The sequence below is a fragment of the Anguilla rostrata genome, chromosome 8 (assembly GCF_018555375.3).
Source record: "Anguilla rostrata isolate EN2019 chromosome 8, ASM1855537v3, whole genome shotgun sequence".
NCBI lineage: Eukaryota > Metazoa > Chordata > Actinopteri > Anguilliformes > Anguillidae > Anguilla > Anguilla rostrata.
This window is the reverse complement of record NC_057940.1, coordinates 34,878,252-34,894,206: the sequence shown is the minus strand read 5'-3', so window position 1 is coordinate 34,894,206 and position 15,955 is coordinate 34,878,252. Positions and strand designations below refer to the sequence as shown.

Here is a 15,955-nt window from a genome sequence, read left to right as displayed (position 1 = left end):
GAAATGCTTTATGATATAACTCTGGGTGCACTTGTGCTTCTAGCTCCTACCAAGTGACCCCACTGGATGTCAAATCCAACCATTTTCACGATTTGTCTCATAAATCAGATTTTTTGGAGTATACATTAGTTATAATCAGTTGAATACAGGCTTTTAATTCAAGGCGACAACTGAACTATTAATAAGCTAATGCATTTTATGTATTTTGTATTTCTGAATTTTTAGATTTATCTAAATATTGAGGACAAAGAACTTGCAGGAGCGTAGTGTCCTTCCAGTCACTGTGGCCAGGCGCTGCCTGTGATGTCTCTGTGAGTGTAACTCATCCTCAATTGAATTCCAATGAATGGCTCTACTACCAGGCAGAAGCACATTGTTTTCCATCATAGTCCCCACAGGGTGCAGTGAATTTTGTTGTTTGAGCAAATGGCTACAAGCACATTGCCAAATGAAGTGCAAGCAGGCTAATTAGTAAATTAGTAATAAAATCTCTGTATGTCGTGTAAACAGTGTTTCACAGCTGCCACAGTAAATGCATGTCTCTGCTGAAGTTTGCTCTCTGTCATGCTTGATAAAACTAACAGGTCTTGAGGTACAAGTGGAGGTCAGACAGAGTGCCCTTGTGTTGTTGAGGTAGAATCCTCAGGACAGAGCCACGTTCTCTCTGAAGGTCTTATCACTGAGGCCATAGATGGTGAGATTTGTTGTTGCGCAGAGGAAGCCATCCAGGATCAGGTGCATTGAAGAGGGGAATGTTTTGCCAGTAAATAGAGAATTGTATGGTTTTCAGTTTCAGGACGCAAACGGACCGAACCCTCCGTTCCTGCTAGGACACTACTTTTTTTTTAAAAACGATCGGGTTTAAACAGTGTAGATCTATCTGCATATAGTAGCCTAGCGGTTGTTTGGCGCTAGTATGCCGCTTTCATAAATGTAGTCCCCACCATTTATATGTGCCGGTTCATCAACTAAAACTCATTCACTACTGTACATCGTTCACGACCATAATGTACCCCAAATAACGTCTGGTTTCAAACATTAAATAGATTTATTTTACTATACCACGTTCAACAAACGCTATGTTAGGAGATGCTACTAACCGTTGTTTATTCCGTTTGTTCCATTTTCAAACTGGAATGACGTAATCCGAACGTCACGATTCTGTGCAATTTTATTGGAAGCGCTGGACAAGAAGAATTGGCTATTTTTTACGGGGGGAGACCATAAAATGTATTCGGTAATATTTTCTCGTACCCAATTAGATATGTGATTATTAAATATAAAGTAGCAACTGATAATATAGGTATAATGATTTCTATGTGTAAAAATATACTGTCATTTCTTCTGAGATAATTGAATATTGTACGGAAATGGTATAGTCCGGATATGTGTAGTATATAAGCAGGTAATTTGCTGTCAGTCGGGAGGCTGGCAATAGGTGGGTACAGTTGAATAGGTGCAATTGATTCTTTTGTTTTGTATATGTATACAAATGTTTATATAATAGTTGTGTCACCTTTGTAAAGAAAACACCCCACTTAGGTTGCACACATTAGAGTTTCATCGCCGACGTTCACTGTAAAATCTCGATGCCACCTACAGGACATCATCATTACTACAGCATTACGCCTTCCAGCGACACATTTATGCTTTACATGTACATTATCGGGATATAACGAACAATTCGTAATACCTGCAAGGTACACGCAGTCTACCGGACGAACCTGGACTTTCGGTTACAACCCTCCTTACCACTGTGCACCCTCGTTAAGTCTCTAAGGCATTAGAGGGCAAGGGGAAATATCAGTCAGAAGCAAAGAAAGGAGATGGAAAGATTTATCCACCATCAGCGTTCCAAGAGAAATCCTAAATTAAAATGAGAGATGTGAGAAATCTAGGAGAAAGGCAAGATCAGAAGGTGATCAAGCATTGAGCCCTGGGAGACTCCTGTTGAGAAGCCGTGAAAAAGATTTCCAAATGGTGTCAATACACCAACTAATTAAAGGTAAAAAGGAGTATAATGTTAATTTCAGAGTTACAGTATACCACATGTTAATCCTAACTAGCATTGGTTAATACAAGGCTTATACAAGACACTGAGAGCTGACTTCTTGTAGCCTTGTATGGGCAGAATATCCTTTTCATTCCTGTTACATTCCTGTTACAACACACTCTGGGAAATATCATGCTTTCGACTCTACTTATTTATTTACAGTGATATTGCTATACTGCACATCTACTGTGTGATGAGTGCATTGAGGTGCAGATAAACTGGAGACAGCTTCTGCTGACTGGTTGCAGGGATTCCTATGGGAGCTGCACATCGGTGCATGAAGCCAGTTCATGGAGGCTGCCATGTTTTACTATGGGGCTTTTTGGCACCACGGCATGCGGACCGGGTACCTAAACCTGAAGGATCACAGTAAACCGCTAAACCATTGAGCACCGCGCTCTGAGAATTGGGAGCCAAAGCTTCCAAGATGTCTGTGATGGTGACATTGTTTCAAAAGAACTTCAGTAGTACCCAGCTGCAGGACCACAGAACAATCGCATGGCTGGACAATGCCTGCGATAGTAGTTACCGGTTTTATTGAAGTTCTTTTTAAACAATGTTACATGCAGCGTTCAAAATTCTCAAGCATACAGGCAAGATAAATGATGGTCAATTTGATTGTTTATGGCCATTTAAGTATGTGTTTATAATTGTATGCAATATTTATATTCGAATAATATTAGAATGTTCAAAACACATGTTTAGGAAAAGTCATAGAGGGGGAGCTATATGGATTTCACGATGGCTGATTTATTGATTTTCATAAAGTGACAATGGTCAAATTGACCATGGTCAAGTTGTGGCATTTCTACTTCACTACTTTTTAAGCAGGCTACTGTAGCTACCTTGCAAATGGCACATTCATACAGTAAATTAATGTTAGCTAGGCCTATAGATCATCTACCAACATACAATTCGTAGGTCGACCGTGTATACAATAGCCCATTAAATTACACCATAATTAAAACACACCATAATCCATTTAAAATATGATGAATACTTTCATTTATTTGTAATTCATGGTAAAATAAGACTGAATCCAAGCCTATGTGTTTCTTTGAGCTAGAATGCGTTTGCACGTATGCATGTGTATGCATATCTCTAGATTTAATTATCGTATAGTTCATGCATTTATATGCATTATTGTTATCAGTTCGTTGTAACAAATACAGAACAAAAAAAAATTATCTAAATGATTTCGTTAAACTTGGCCCTGTGTTTTTTCATCTTACCGTCTGAAGATAATGAGGATATGACGCATAAAGTTTGAATGGTCATTCTTTTAACGGCAGGCCTAGATTTTGCAAAATTGAATTAATGATAGACAGTGCTTTGTATGTTTGAGTAATTTTGCATTTTTGTACGTTTTAAATGTTGAGAATATTTGAGATAAACACGTGCAAATAGTAGAAGTCCCTTTCCCGGTAGCGTGGTACCTCGCGGCAATAACTGACTTGCTGAAATGCAAAGTTGAACTGTCTGGGACAAACCCTTTGGTTTGATCCGGACCTCCCCTATTTTCACCGTTAGTAATGGTAGTTTCTACTGTATCATCAGAGGTCAAATGACTGAGCATGCTGTATACAAAGCTAAGATGCACCTGCAGACTGGATGAACGTGGGTTTGCAGCAGACTTAGCTTGTACCTTTGAAACTGAAGTGGGACATGCCGTAACACATTTGGATTTAAAGTAAGTAAATACCATTATGTAGCCTACCTACAATTTGCGTTCCCTGCTGACGTGCTTTTCTCCGGTTGTTTTTATTCTGTGTTGCTGAGGTTTACAACTTAATGTTATGCCTGGGAAGCAGCCCATAAAGTCGAAAATTAAGGCTCCCCGGCAGGCTACTGAAAAATGTCTACACAAACGAACACCGGCGCTTCGTTTAGTAATGGACAATTGCAACCATCGGAGAGCGTGAGGACGCTGCAGTGGACTGGCACACTTCTGTACTACTGGCTGTTGTTATTTCTAAAAGTGAAATGTTGCCCACAGCTGTTGTAGCGAGTGTAATTTAAAGCACAATACTTAATTTTAAGGTGTTTGACCGTTTCCAGTCATTGCACATTCGTGTCTGCAGTTGACTACAATACATTATGTAGGTGCTGCTTTCATCGGTACTGTTTATATCCCGTCCCGGTACTAGAAGTCACCCAACATGTCCCCAGAACATAGGCTATGTATAAAATGTATGGTGCTTGACTGCAAACGTTTCTGCATGTGCCGGTAAGAATGATCATTCTCTTGCATCTGTAGATGTTTTAAATATAGTGCTGTTTTCCTCTTTAATATAGATGGGATAATTTACTAAACCAGAATAATTTCATTCTGTGCGCGTTGCCAGTAAAACATAAATCATGAATATGACTGTGTCAGCGATTTATTAATCAAACGTGCAGCGCTTCATCAACATGCCACTGAAAATGAACGATGCTCCGTTGCTGCGTTTGACCAAGGTAGGGTTACTTTTTAATGCGCTATTAATGAGAGAGCGGGATTTAAGGGAAGCGGTTCCATCCGTTGTGAGGTGGTCGATTTTACTGTTAAGGTTTACTTCCTTGCTCCGTTTGAAAGGTGGTAGCATCCCCGCTTATGTTGTCATGTGACTAACAAATCCCTTACAGTAGCTGCAACTGTATAGACTATTCGTATAGCCTAGTTCGCGGATTTGTATTAACATAGAAGATGCAGCCTAACTTTTAGGTCCGTATGGTGAATGAAATTGAAACATCTTGGTGATACGTTTTCAGTTATATTTCACAAAATAAAAACATAATTCTTAGCAGATTATTGACCATAAAATGTTTTTCCTAAGAATGGACAGAATGCCTGGACATATATTTTTGTAATATGCTTTACTATTAATAATATATGAATGTAGACATCTGGAAAGCATGGTAGAGGCTGACTAGATACGAGTCATGTGGTACAATTGTTTAATTACCATTTTTGTATTCTCTTTACAAGTTACAGACAATAAGTAAATGTGCACTATAGCTATATTTTATTGTTTATTTTAGAGACACTGCTTCAAATATTTGAACTGAAGATAGCAGCATTGCAATTAATGCTGTATCAGAGCACCAAAGGCTGTTTTGAAAATATTGGGTAACTTTAGAATGGTCTTTTAACATGCTTGTCTAATAGCTATGAAAGTATTTAGAATTTTGTTGAATAGAAAGTGCTTATTCAAAAATTGTCTGGGAAGAAACAGAAAGTGTTTATAGATGTAATCCAAGGTATACACCAAGTTAACAGCCTTCAAGTTGCTGATTTAGAAACTCTTGGTACTTTATGTCCAGCCAAGCCCTTCCTTTGGGGTCTATTTTCTTATAGAACACCCTTGGGCACTTGCCAATTAAAACAGTGTCCTAATAACAGCACATTGTAATATCAAGCAGCAAAATCCAATATTTCAGAGCTATTTCTGGCTATAAGATGGAAATGGTGAAAACGGCTATTGAATATCAATAGCCAAGTTTTTGCCTACATTTGAGCAGTCTCATTTTCCAAGAGTCATGCTTCAAGAACTCATGGTTATAGAGTTTCCAAAATATAATTATGACTGTTGAGCATATCTCACTTTTGATGTCATGCCCCAAAGCCTTTGCTAATGGTTTCTGATTCATGATGTCTGGACATGATAACAAGAGACTTCAGTGCGACAGTAGCCTATACCAGTAGGTGATTAATGACAGCAAGTAAATTCTTCCACCCTAAACACAGACTTTCCTAATATGAAAAGCTGCACAAGATATTCTTCTGCCTAGTTGTGCTTCTTTCTGGACCCAGCTGAAGAAGATGATTTTCCATGTACCTGTGCCTTTATCTGTATGATTCTACTATTTACTGATTTTGTTCAAAATGGTAGTGCCATTTTAAGACCAGGGTTTAGAATCAACAAAAAACATCAAAAACAATTAGATATCAGTCTATTTGAAATACCAATGAAATGCTCAGTGGACTCCTTACTTGCGTAATGAAATTTCCAAGGTTTCCTCTTTTGAATATAGCTCAAAGTACAACACTGGATTTTGGGCCTCATGAAAAGATGTTCTGTTGGGCCTCACCACCCCAGAAAATCTTAGGTTTGAATATTTTTGAGAGCCCTTGTCAGTCAGGGCCCTGGGACTTGTTCTCACTGTTCTCACTCACTGTTCTCTCATTTTAATTTTCTACACCTTGTCTGTCTGCAGTAGCCTGCTAAAAATGAAGGGATTTTTAATCACTTGACTTGAAATTGCAATTTAACCTTGTGTTTCAGAGGGCAAGTAATTGAGAGCAATTTAGGTAATTAAGGCTGTCAATAGCTATGCTGAACACTGTCGACCACAGTCATCATCAGGAAAGAGGCACTTTGAGGTCATTGAAAGTTCTCTGTTGCTATGGATGTATTGTATTTTTTATTTTTTTATTCTGTTTGTAACCATCCATCGTAATCAGTTGGGGGATTACTGAAAAAAACCCATGAAACTAATCCAGCAACTCAGACTGGGGAAACCGATTCTGTGACTTGAAAAAGTTGGAAGGTATTCCATGACGGATGTCTTCTATGCCATTCTCCGACAGCAGAGATTCCTACTTTGATCTTCCATGCGACGTGTATTTAACGGTTTTCAAAGTGGCACGGTTCCTTCAGTGGAGTCCCACTTAAATCGACGGTGTTCACTCCGTGAGCTTTCTGTGGCTGTTGCTTCCAGTAATACGGTTAGCTGTCCTTTAGCCCGAGCGAACAGAGGTCTTAAATCAGAGTGCCGCCTCCCCGCAAGAGCAGACGACAGGGAGGCAATTGAATAATTGAAAGGGCAGAGCCGTGCTTTCGCTCTCATCGGCCTCCATGTTCATGCCAGCGCGGCGGATAGATGACCTCATTATAACTGCGTAATGAGCTTACTGCTAAATAATTGGTCTATTATACCGACTGAAATCAGATGGAATAAAGAATCTAATATGCAGTATTACAGAAATGCATTCCATTTTCATTAGTTTTTCTTGATTTCTGTTGCTGAGACATATGGGTTTATATCTATATATTTGACCTCGTAGCATCATTGTTACCCAGTTGATTGCTCTGGGTCATTCTGCAGTATCTTTTCCACCGATGTGGTAGTTTATTTGCTATGGTGTTTCCCCCCACCCCTTTTGTTTTTGTTCAGCTACCTTTAGCAGGCAGTGTCTCCTGACTAGATAGAGAACTCCTGGGGCGCGGAGGCAATAGAGTACAGGGTGGATAATCGGTGGGCTAAAAGAATACAGTAAACAGAGGCATATGCCGTTCCTGGATTACAGAGGATTTTCGGTGTTAAGTTCCATTAACCCCACCACTTCTAGTCTCGACTCGGCCAGTAATTCGCCCCTCCCAGACCTGCCTCGTCTCTCATTGACAAATCACATAGGCCTACTACTCAAGCTAACACAGTCAAAGCTTTTTTACTTTAAAGGTCGTTTCACTGTGTTCATAGGGAAAACTTGAATTATTAAACTTCATGTTTGGCTGCAAAATACACTCTGCCAGCTCAGCTCAGCTATTTGACAGAAATGTATTCGGCCTGTAAACAGGATTAATAAGCTGAGTGAATAAATATCCACAAAGCATTTTGAAAAACAACGGTAGCTAAAGGTCCTTTTCCAGACTAAGTGATAAATTTAACAAATAAATGACATATTTCACACTGTATTGGCAAATGCTTTTTATGTTGCAATAAGTGCTTGATTCTTGGCAAATATGACTCTGCATGGCAGTCCAGTGCATTATTATTGGACATTGTGGGAAACAATTTGATTATTGATCTCAGTCGATAAGATGTCATTTTGTGATATGAGTTGGGAGAAATAACTGGGTTAAACTGAATTTATTCTTGCTGATAAGCTTTGGTAGTAGGCTGAAATGAGCCTAAAATTTCATAAATGGAAAAGTGCCCTCAACCTTGCATGTTATTCACAGGCTTATTGTTTACAAAAACACAAAAAAAATGACTGCGTTACCTTTTTGGGTTGAGAAAAACAGTTTACAGTAAGTCCAAACTGGCTTCACCACTTCATGTTGGATTATACTGATGTTGGATTATAGTGGTGGGTAGGCATTAGTAAACAGTGCTTTGGCTGTGCCCGTGAGAGTTTTTCATAAATGCTTGTATATTTCTGCTTCAGAAAAATGCATTGAAATCATTGTAGATTTTCTTGCCTGCGATCTCCTGAATCAACAACAGAGGTTGCTATGAGCGTCACAGTGTGAGCGTGATTGGGTATTCTAAATCTGGGAGAGAAAGGAGGTAAAAGGCATGAAAAAATGATAATGAAGTTGAGGTAAGATATAGACCTGTATTTAAGCAACGTTTTTGAAATTCTGCCATGATTTTTATTTATTTTTTTGTGTTTGCAGCTAAGTTCAAGTTTTTCTTTGGCTGCCTTTCAAACTCAGCGCACCAATTATTACTAAAATCATATCAAAATTTCAGTACATAAAACTTAAAACTATTTATTATCTATTTGATTGTTATATTTACAAGTAGGTGGTGCGATACAAATAATTTAATGCAGTCATACTCTATGCCTGTAGCTAGCTCACCAGCACCCCAGAGGGGTTCAATCCAATTCATTACTTGCCGGATAGCTAATTTTGTGTGTCAGGGGAGAGAGTCTGTGCAGAGACAATAGAACCGAAACGGAAGACTTGGTTAATAAATCTTGACAGGAAAAGAAACTAACTGTAAGAGGGTCCTCTTGTATCTGCTCTGGTTAAAGGCCCAACAGACAGGAGACAAGTGCTGGCTGCCGTTATTGGTGTGTGTCCATTAAACGGTCCGCTTAGTTGTCAGTGAGTGATGTCTCATTTAAAAGCTCTGTTTTGCAGCACACTTCCCTAGCCATTTCTTTTCTTTCTTTTTTTTTTTTTTTTTTTTTTAGAACTTGGGCCAATCTTACGTTTGTGCCATTGGAATGACATGCTAGGATGTACCCCTGGATCTGACAGATCATTTATTTTTAAAGTGCGGGCATCATGTGTCATTCACCTTGTTAGGAAAAAGACACCTGCTTTGAAGCAGGCTATTCTTCTTGGATGTGTTGTTAGCGTTACTGGAGTTATGTGATATATAAGTGCAGTCCAATAGAGTAATTAGTAGCTGCACATTGTGTTCTTAAGGTGGGCCAAAATGGCCAGCAATGGCTTATCGTGTCACAGGGTGTCCATTAAAAATACCTCTATGTATTTAAACAGATGTGAGAAGTACTGCAAGGTTTCCATATAAATTGCTCATGTCTGCATTTTGGAAAACATTAATTCAAATTTAATAAAATCATCACCAAATGTCAGTCTGGGTGAGTCACCCAAAATAGCTGAATATTCAGACATGAATTTCCACATCATTAATGGATAACCAGTTTTGCTCTGAAATGGGTGTTCTGGGACCCACCCCACGATGGCCTAGGTGGACAGGGTCCAACTGGAGCAGGGCCGGAGTCGATGCTGTCACAAGATCCGCCTCACTTAACACAACAAGCCATTCTCTAATCTCAGACGTGCAGTGTACAGCCGCAGTGAGCCCGGCTTTATAGTTCACAGAGCTTTCAGAACTCCTGCCACTCCCAGGACAGAGTGTGCCGTCAGGGTGACGCACACACACACACACACACGCACACATACACACACTTAACAGTATGCTCGACTGCCCTTCTCACCTCTATTTGTTTGCCGCACTGGGCCGCTGGATTCAAAAGGTCAGTGCATCCCTTGTCACTTCTCATCATGTTTCATTAAATCAGACGAAGGACAAAGTGGCTGAATGCAACATGGAATTGGAAATAAATAAACATGGAAAATGTTTTCTGACAACTAAAGCTAATTTTGTTGAACTATTTCAGGACCTCTAAAAGCTTTTACAACGTTTTGCCAGCATTTTAAAGTCAGTGTGTTGACAAATAATGAGGTCTCAGTACTCATTTTTTCCATGCTTGTGAAGGTGAAGCATATTCATTCTCCCATGCAATAGGCTAATGGTAGTTATATTATCACTCTTTCTTAAAGATCAAAATAGTTCTGATTGGCTGGTGTCCATTACAACTTTCCTGAAGCTCACAGGAGATATTGTCCAGAACAGTTTCAGCCCATTTCAGCAGCGCAATGATTTTCCTTTCCTCCTGGAAGGTTTCAGGAATCTTTTCCTCCTGCATTTCCACATAAAGATGCAAATATAGGGCCTGTGCTGACATCACAGTTATGTAAGCCAACAGTGTCTCTCTGGACCCCTGGAGGTCCAAAGGAGGAATTTGAACCTATACATTTGTTCCGAATGATCTAGGCTATATGACATGTCTCTTACACAGCCAGGAGAAATGCTAATTATCAACTTTAGTTTATTGTTTATATATGACCCAGGTTATTTTGGGTAGGGACAGGCAAAGTCACAGTTGCTAGTTTTTTGTTGCCATTTGCTTTCCCCTCTTGTCCGCACCAGAAAGCAAACGGGCGCGATGGCGACTGCAGATTAAATCCGCATTTAGCCCCTGAGAGAAAGGGAAGTGGTGAGTGGTGAGCCAGTCCAATCACGAGGCCATCTCCTCTCCTTTCATTACAGACGTGGTGTGAGCCGGCTCGCTGTAGACAGCCGCATTAATTATTGACAACCCCTATTATACAGTGACAACCTTTCCATGAGGGAGCAGGTCGCTCTTTTTCAGCAGGTTTACTTACCGCTCAGAGGGCCCTAAATCCAGGCATACCTGCCTGTATCATAGATATGCATGGTCGGACATTTTCTCACATGAAATGGTGTTTTATTATCTGTTTAGGAATGATTTATTTGGATGGCTTTATACTTATCTTTTCCTGATAATTGCCATCCTAAGAACCCACACTGCTCACTTGTTTTCTTTGGAGTTGTGGTGCTGTTTAATACAAAGATGATTGTTGGATACAAAGACCATTTTAATGATTTGTAGTAACAATGCTGTAAGTTTTTTGATAGTACTCTCATGTGTCCATCTGCCAGGTCTAGTACAATGAGAAGATGTATTACATTTTACATATGAACGTACAGCTGGATATTACAAGAAATCAATGAAGGCAAGTATTAGGCCTACTGTATAAGTGTCTTGAGGGATGTAATAGCAGTTCTGTGCCTGGGATTTTGATTTGATTAACCTTTCTTACAAAATGCTTACGGCAGTGCAACACTAATACCGAAATATTGTGACTGTACATGTCTTTGTCGATCACCTTGGGTTGGGTCTGGACAATGGTGGTCCTCAAATGGCTGGGCTAGGCTGTCATGGTTACCAGTGCACACCGCTGTGTGAATCTTTTTTCCTATATTGACAGAAGCCACAATGTCATCCGAGTTGTAAGCTTTTCAGTCTCAATCTGGAGACCCTTGTGGGTATTGCTATGCTATTAAATTGTAAATGTAAATTACCCTCACCTCTTTCTTCAAGATGACCTTTACCTACAGAACAATGTGTGCTGGTTTTACAAGTGATTTCATCTTTTGCAGGCGAATTCTGCTCTCTGAATCTTACTCAAAAAAGGGAATGATCTTTAAAGTAACAACAAATGACATTCTAGTTGAGTACCATAGAAGAGAATTAGGATGTTACACGGAGTAGAGCAGTTTACCAACACCGGACTTCAGCTGCTGGGTTCATCCTGTTCCACACACCCTTGGTTTCTTCTGTCCTCTCTGTGGCTGCCTGTTCGTGAGCGTCAGCCCTCTGCTGTGAGGGAGTTTGCTGAGGTTTCCAGGGTTGTGCCAGGCCACCCTGGACTGACATCATTACACTGACACTGTTATGCTGAAAACCTCACCGCGCGTTTTTGCCTCCACACCCCCCCCCCCTCTCTGTGCTCAGATCCCAGAAGGCTTCTGTGTCTTTCCTCGCCCTCAAATTCCTTCAGAGCAGCCAAAGTGAAACCTCGTCGAGATGTTCAGCACAAAAAGGTTAGTGCTGCGTTGAAAATTCACACAGTTGCACCCCCCCACTCACTGCCCCTGGCTGCCCATATCGTTGCATGGTGGCATGGTGGATTTGGACCGAGTACGATTCAGACATTTTCTTTTAATTTCTTTTCATTTAATATAAACAGACCATTAAATCTTGATAAGATTGATCTGTAAATTTTATCACCAGGTTTGTCTTTAGCATGGCTGTTGAACACATTAGTTTTTCACTGCTTTGTAGCACTTATTATTTCAATGTTACAGCATTACTGCGTGGATCAAATGTTCTGCAACGACAGATGGTTTGAATGATCTGCTATGACACAGCTTTTACTGAGACCCTGGTTCTGTCATTATCATCGTCATTGAGCAGCAGATGCGTAATTTGACCATTTCAGGTTGCCGTGATTGTTATTGGCTTCTGTGCCAGTGTGCTATTGTTGCCTGGTTTTCACAGACCACTTTGAATTCCATTGCCACAACCAGCATATGGCACTTTCAGAAAGGAGAAGTTGCACACTGTATTAGATGATTTTCAATTTACACATCCCCATAACTTACTTGCAACCACACACATAGAGGTACCAACACACATACACACATTCACGTGCATATATGTGTACAAACAAGTGACCGCCCTATAGTCATTTAGTATGCATCAGACATGATGCCAGAATAGCAGTACTGATTACACATTGAAATTGAGATTTAGCTCGATGTATAGTCATTCTCTCCGTCCAAAGGTACTCTCATAGAGAAGTTATGAGAGAGAATTGCCATGAATTCTGGCTACACAATCTAGCTCCCTTAGCTAGGGCTGAGTTATTTCCATATACTGAAAGTACTATACCAAGGTCAAGTGAATTTAAAATGCACTTGGATCTACCAAAAATATTGTGCAATAGTAACATTTCTTCAGCATGAGGGAGCCCACTGTCAAATTCAAGTACTGCAAGCTTTGGGGGAAAAAAAGACAGCTTCTCTCAGATGTTCTTTGCTGGTCGAGGGTTAGTTTTACGGTGAGTCATTCTCACACAGTGCTTCAGATTGCTTATTTATAGTGTGTTCTTCAGGGCCGTTTGTATACAGGTACTACACAATGAGACTGTTCCGTCCTCACTGAAGGTATTTTAAGGTGGCCTTTTGTGTGCATTTATTTTTCATTGTAGTTGTTTTCTCTTGAGGAGCCCTGGCCTGTTTAACACAAATGCTGAACTAACTACATTTCTGAATTATTCTTGCCTCCAAAAACAAATATCAATTTTCATTCAACTTTCATTCATTTTTGCTAGAGTGGAACAAGTTTCTCTTTCTGTGGAGGTCACCATCTTAGTTCTTTTTTTTTCCAGTGGTTTAGGTTGCAGTGGTTTAAACTGCCTTCAAGAAGAGACTCATTTCAGATGAGATAATCCAGCTGCTTCATTGTTGAATATATGAAATATGATATGAAGTTTTGATACAAATGCCTTCCTATAATAGTAAATCACAAATGTCACATTGGTGGTTTCATATCTCAGTTCTGGCTGTAATAATTTGGTATGGAAATGCATCATAGTAGCATAACATAAAGCTGTCATTTCATCCTCCAGAGTATTAGTTAGAAGGAATCTTTTGAATTTATCAGCAGTTAAATGGCATTGTTTTTCTGAGGAGCAGGAAAAGGCCCACCCTTGCTGGAGCGAGATTGTTCCAAACAGGTGGTAATTATTCAGATGGTGTAAACGATCCGCGTGCAGTGGAACCTGCCGATCTCCGTGTTTTGAAAGAAAATCCCTCCCTCAGCCGAGATCTCTGGTAGTTTGCCAAGGGCACGCCTTCTGCAGTGGCTCACTGCCAAAACAACAAACAAATGCTATTACTCCATGTAGACGCATGTCAACATGTCTGTCCGCGGTAACATCGGTCACCAGTGTGCACTCCACACACAGAGACGGGCCTGTTTGTTTACCATGTTTGACATTAAAGAATGTCAAACCCCGGGACATAACCTGGGAAGTAATTCTTTAGATAGGGTAACAAACTGAGTCTCCAATCTGCAGCCCCCCCCCCCCCCCCTTCCGTTTATCAGTACTTTAAAGCTGACGGGGTGGAATCTCTTTCTATAGCTTCTGAGCATTAGCACCCGTGCTAAGGGATTGGATGAATAGCAGACATTGACATTCACACTAAAAAGTGTTTCCTATCTCAGGTTTGGCACAGTCAGCCCTCTGTAATAAGAAAGGTTGTGTTTACAGAACGGAGAGTGGGCCGGTAGGGGCATTTAAGTCTGTTTAAGTCTATGCTGCTTCTGCTCAGTTATATTATTGGTTTGCTTTGCATTCCCTTCAATTTCCTGAATCTACTACCTGGATATCTAGCAAGATTTTTAATTAGGGGTCTTTCATCAAACTTTATTCACCCCATCAGCAGCCAGCTCACTACAGCTATGACTATATTGGAAGCAAGTCCCTAGCGCAGAGTCATTCTAACTCCAGATGGGAAAGGATTAGCAAAACCAGAAAGGTCATTTAGTCACAGGTCTTTACCTTCCCTCCAATAATGTAGCCTAGGTCTTTCTCTTATTGTAGCTTTAAGGTATGACAAGTGCATGCATTTCAGCTTTATCACTGTGATTAATGGTCCATTGATATTCCATTAAATTTTTTTGTTTGTTTTTCATGAAGCTGCATAGCACATTAAGTATTGCAACTGTGTAGAACAGTGAAGCTATTTTCAGAAAGGCATGGCAAGTATGAACTGCACCAGGACACCAACTCAAAGACTTGGGGAGTTCGTATTGGGCAGGGTTTAGAATTGGCTATTGTTATCTCCTTATCGTTGTGTTTTTATGGTGTATGATTATATATTCATATGTTGCTGAATAATTATAAGACTTGAATGACCACTCGTTCTTGTCTTTATATATTGGGAAATATATGTCCATGTAAGCATGTTTTTATTCATACCATAAACTGAAATACAGTATGTATTGAAGGGCATGAGTTGTTCCAGTTGTTCCTGAAATCAGTTGTCTGATTTCTGCCATAGATATTAAGTTTTATCATTAAAATAGCTTTCACAATATCCCTCCATTAAAGCAGACCTGTTTTCTTTATTTGTAGCAAGCCTAGTCCCTTTCCTGCTACCTATATATCTCACGATCAAAATGGAATTGATTAATTTTAGCAGACACGAAACGGACAACAGCTGCAGTCTGCTTTTCCCTGATATGTTATCCTGGTAATGTAGAGCCTAGCTGTCAGGATTGGAGAGGTAATTGCTCTCACTTGGGACTGTAATAACATTACAGGGTTATGAGTCATAATTTGCCAAGTAGATGAATCAAGCTGCAGAATGGTTAGAACCTGCTACAGTACAGTCCTTATGCAGATGCTGAGGAGCTGGAAAGGATGTGGGAAGGGTAGTGGACAACAGCCTTCTGAGCTGGGAATCAGGATGGGTACCTGGATTTATTTTTTGTATTCATATGAATTTATAGCCATTATTGCCTGACAAAATGAGCTTGAGAACCCACTGCTTGCTGGATGCCGTCTGAGGGCTCATCATTGTTTTTGTCGTTCTGAAGTGGTCTGTGTGATTTTTTTTTGGACTAAAGGATATTTCCCGTTCATTTTAAGTCCATTGCTTTTCCTAAACATTTCTCTGTTACATATACAGTATAATCATATTTAGATTGCATTATCTTCATATGAGGTTATACATGTTTTCCGTTTCTGAAAACAACATAGCTTGTGATTGCGGGGCCCCTGTGGAATTTGGCGTGTTGTTGTGAATACCTTGACTTGTGAACATTGTCATTGTGGTGTCACATTCATTTTGTCCTGAAACAGGCCATGACATGCTGTATATTTTAGTTTCAAATAGTGACCCACAACAACAGAGCATCAGCTGAAATGTATAGCCTAACTCATGGTTCAGCAGTAACTTGACTTGCAGAACAGCCAAATAGAAAAAAGTAACAGAAAT

The 15,955-nt window shown here is 39.9% G+C and overlaps 1 protein-coding gene across 4 annotated transcripts in view; it reads left to right on the top strand.

Moving 5' to 3' along the window:
* The first annotated feature begins 1,812 nt into the window (after positions 1-1,812).
* The window catches only part of LOC135261516 (oxidation resistance protein 1-like), a 106,696-nt gene continuing 92,553 nt past the window's right edge, over positions 1,813-15,955 (top strand). For 2 of the 4 annotated variants that reach the window (XM_064347877.1, XM_064347874.1), the window contains exons 1-2: positions 3,587-3,743; positions 11,901-11,989. In XM_064347877.1, coding sequence (XP_064203947.1) covers positions 11,973-11,989 — 17 coding nt within the window. In that variant the 5' untranslated portion in view covers positions 3,587-3,743; positions 11,901-11,972. Of the gene's footprint in view, positions 2,006-3,585; positions 3,744-11,900; positions 11,990-15,955 lie in introns of those variants that run through there. The other 2 variants (XM_064347875.1, XM_064347878.1) reach the window with 2 other exon arrangements.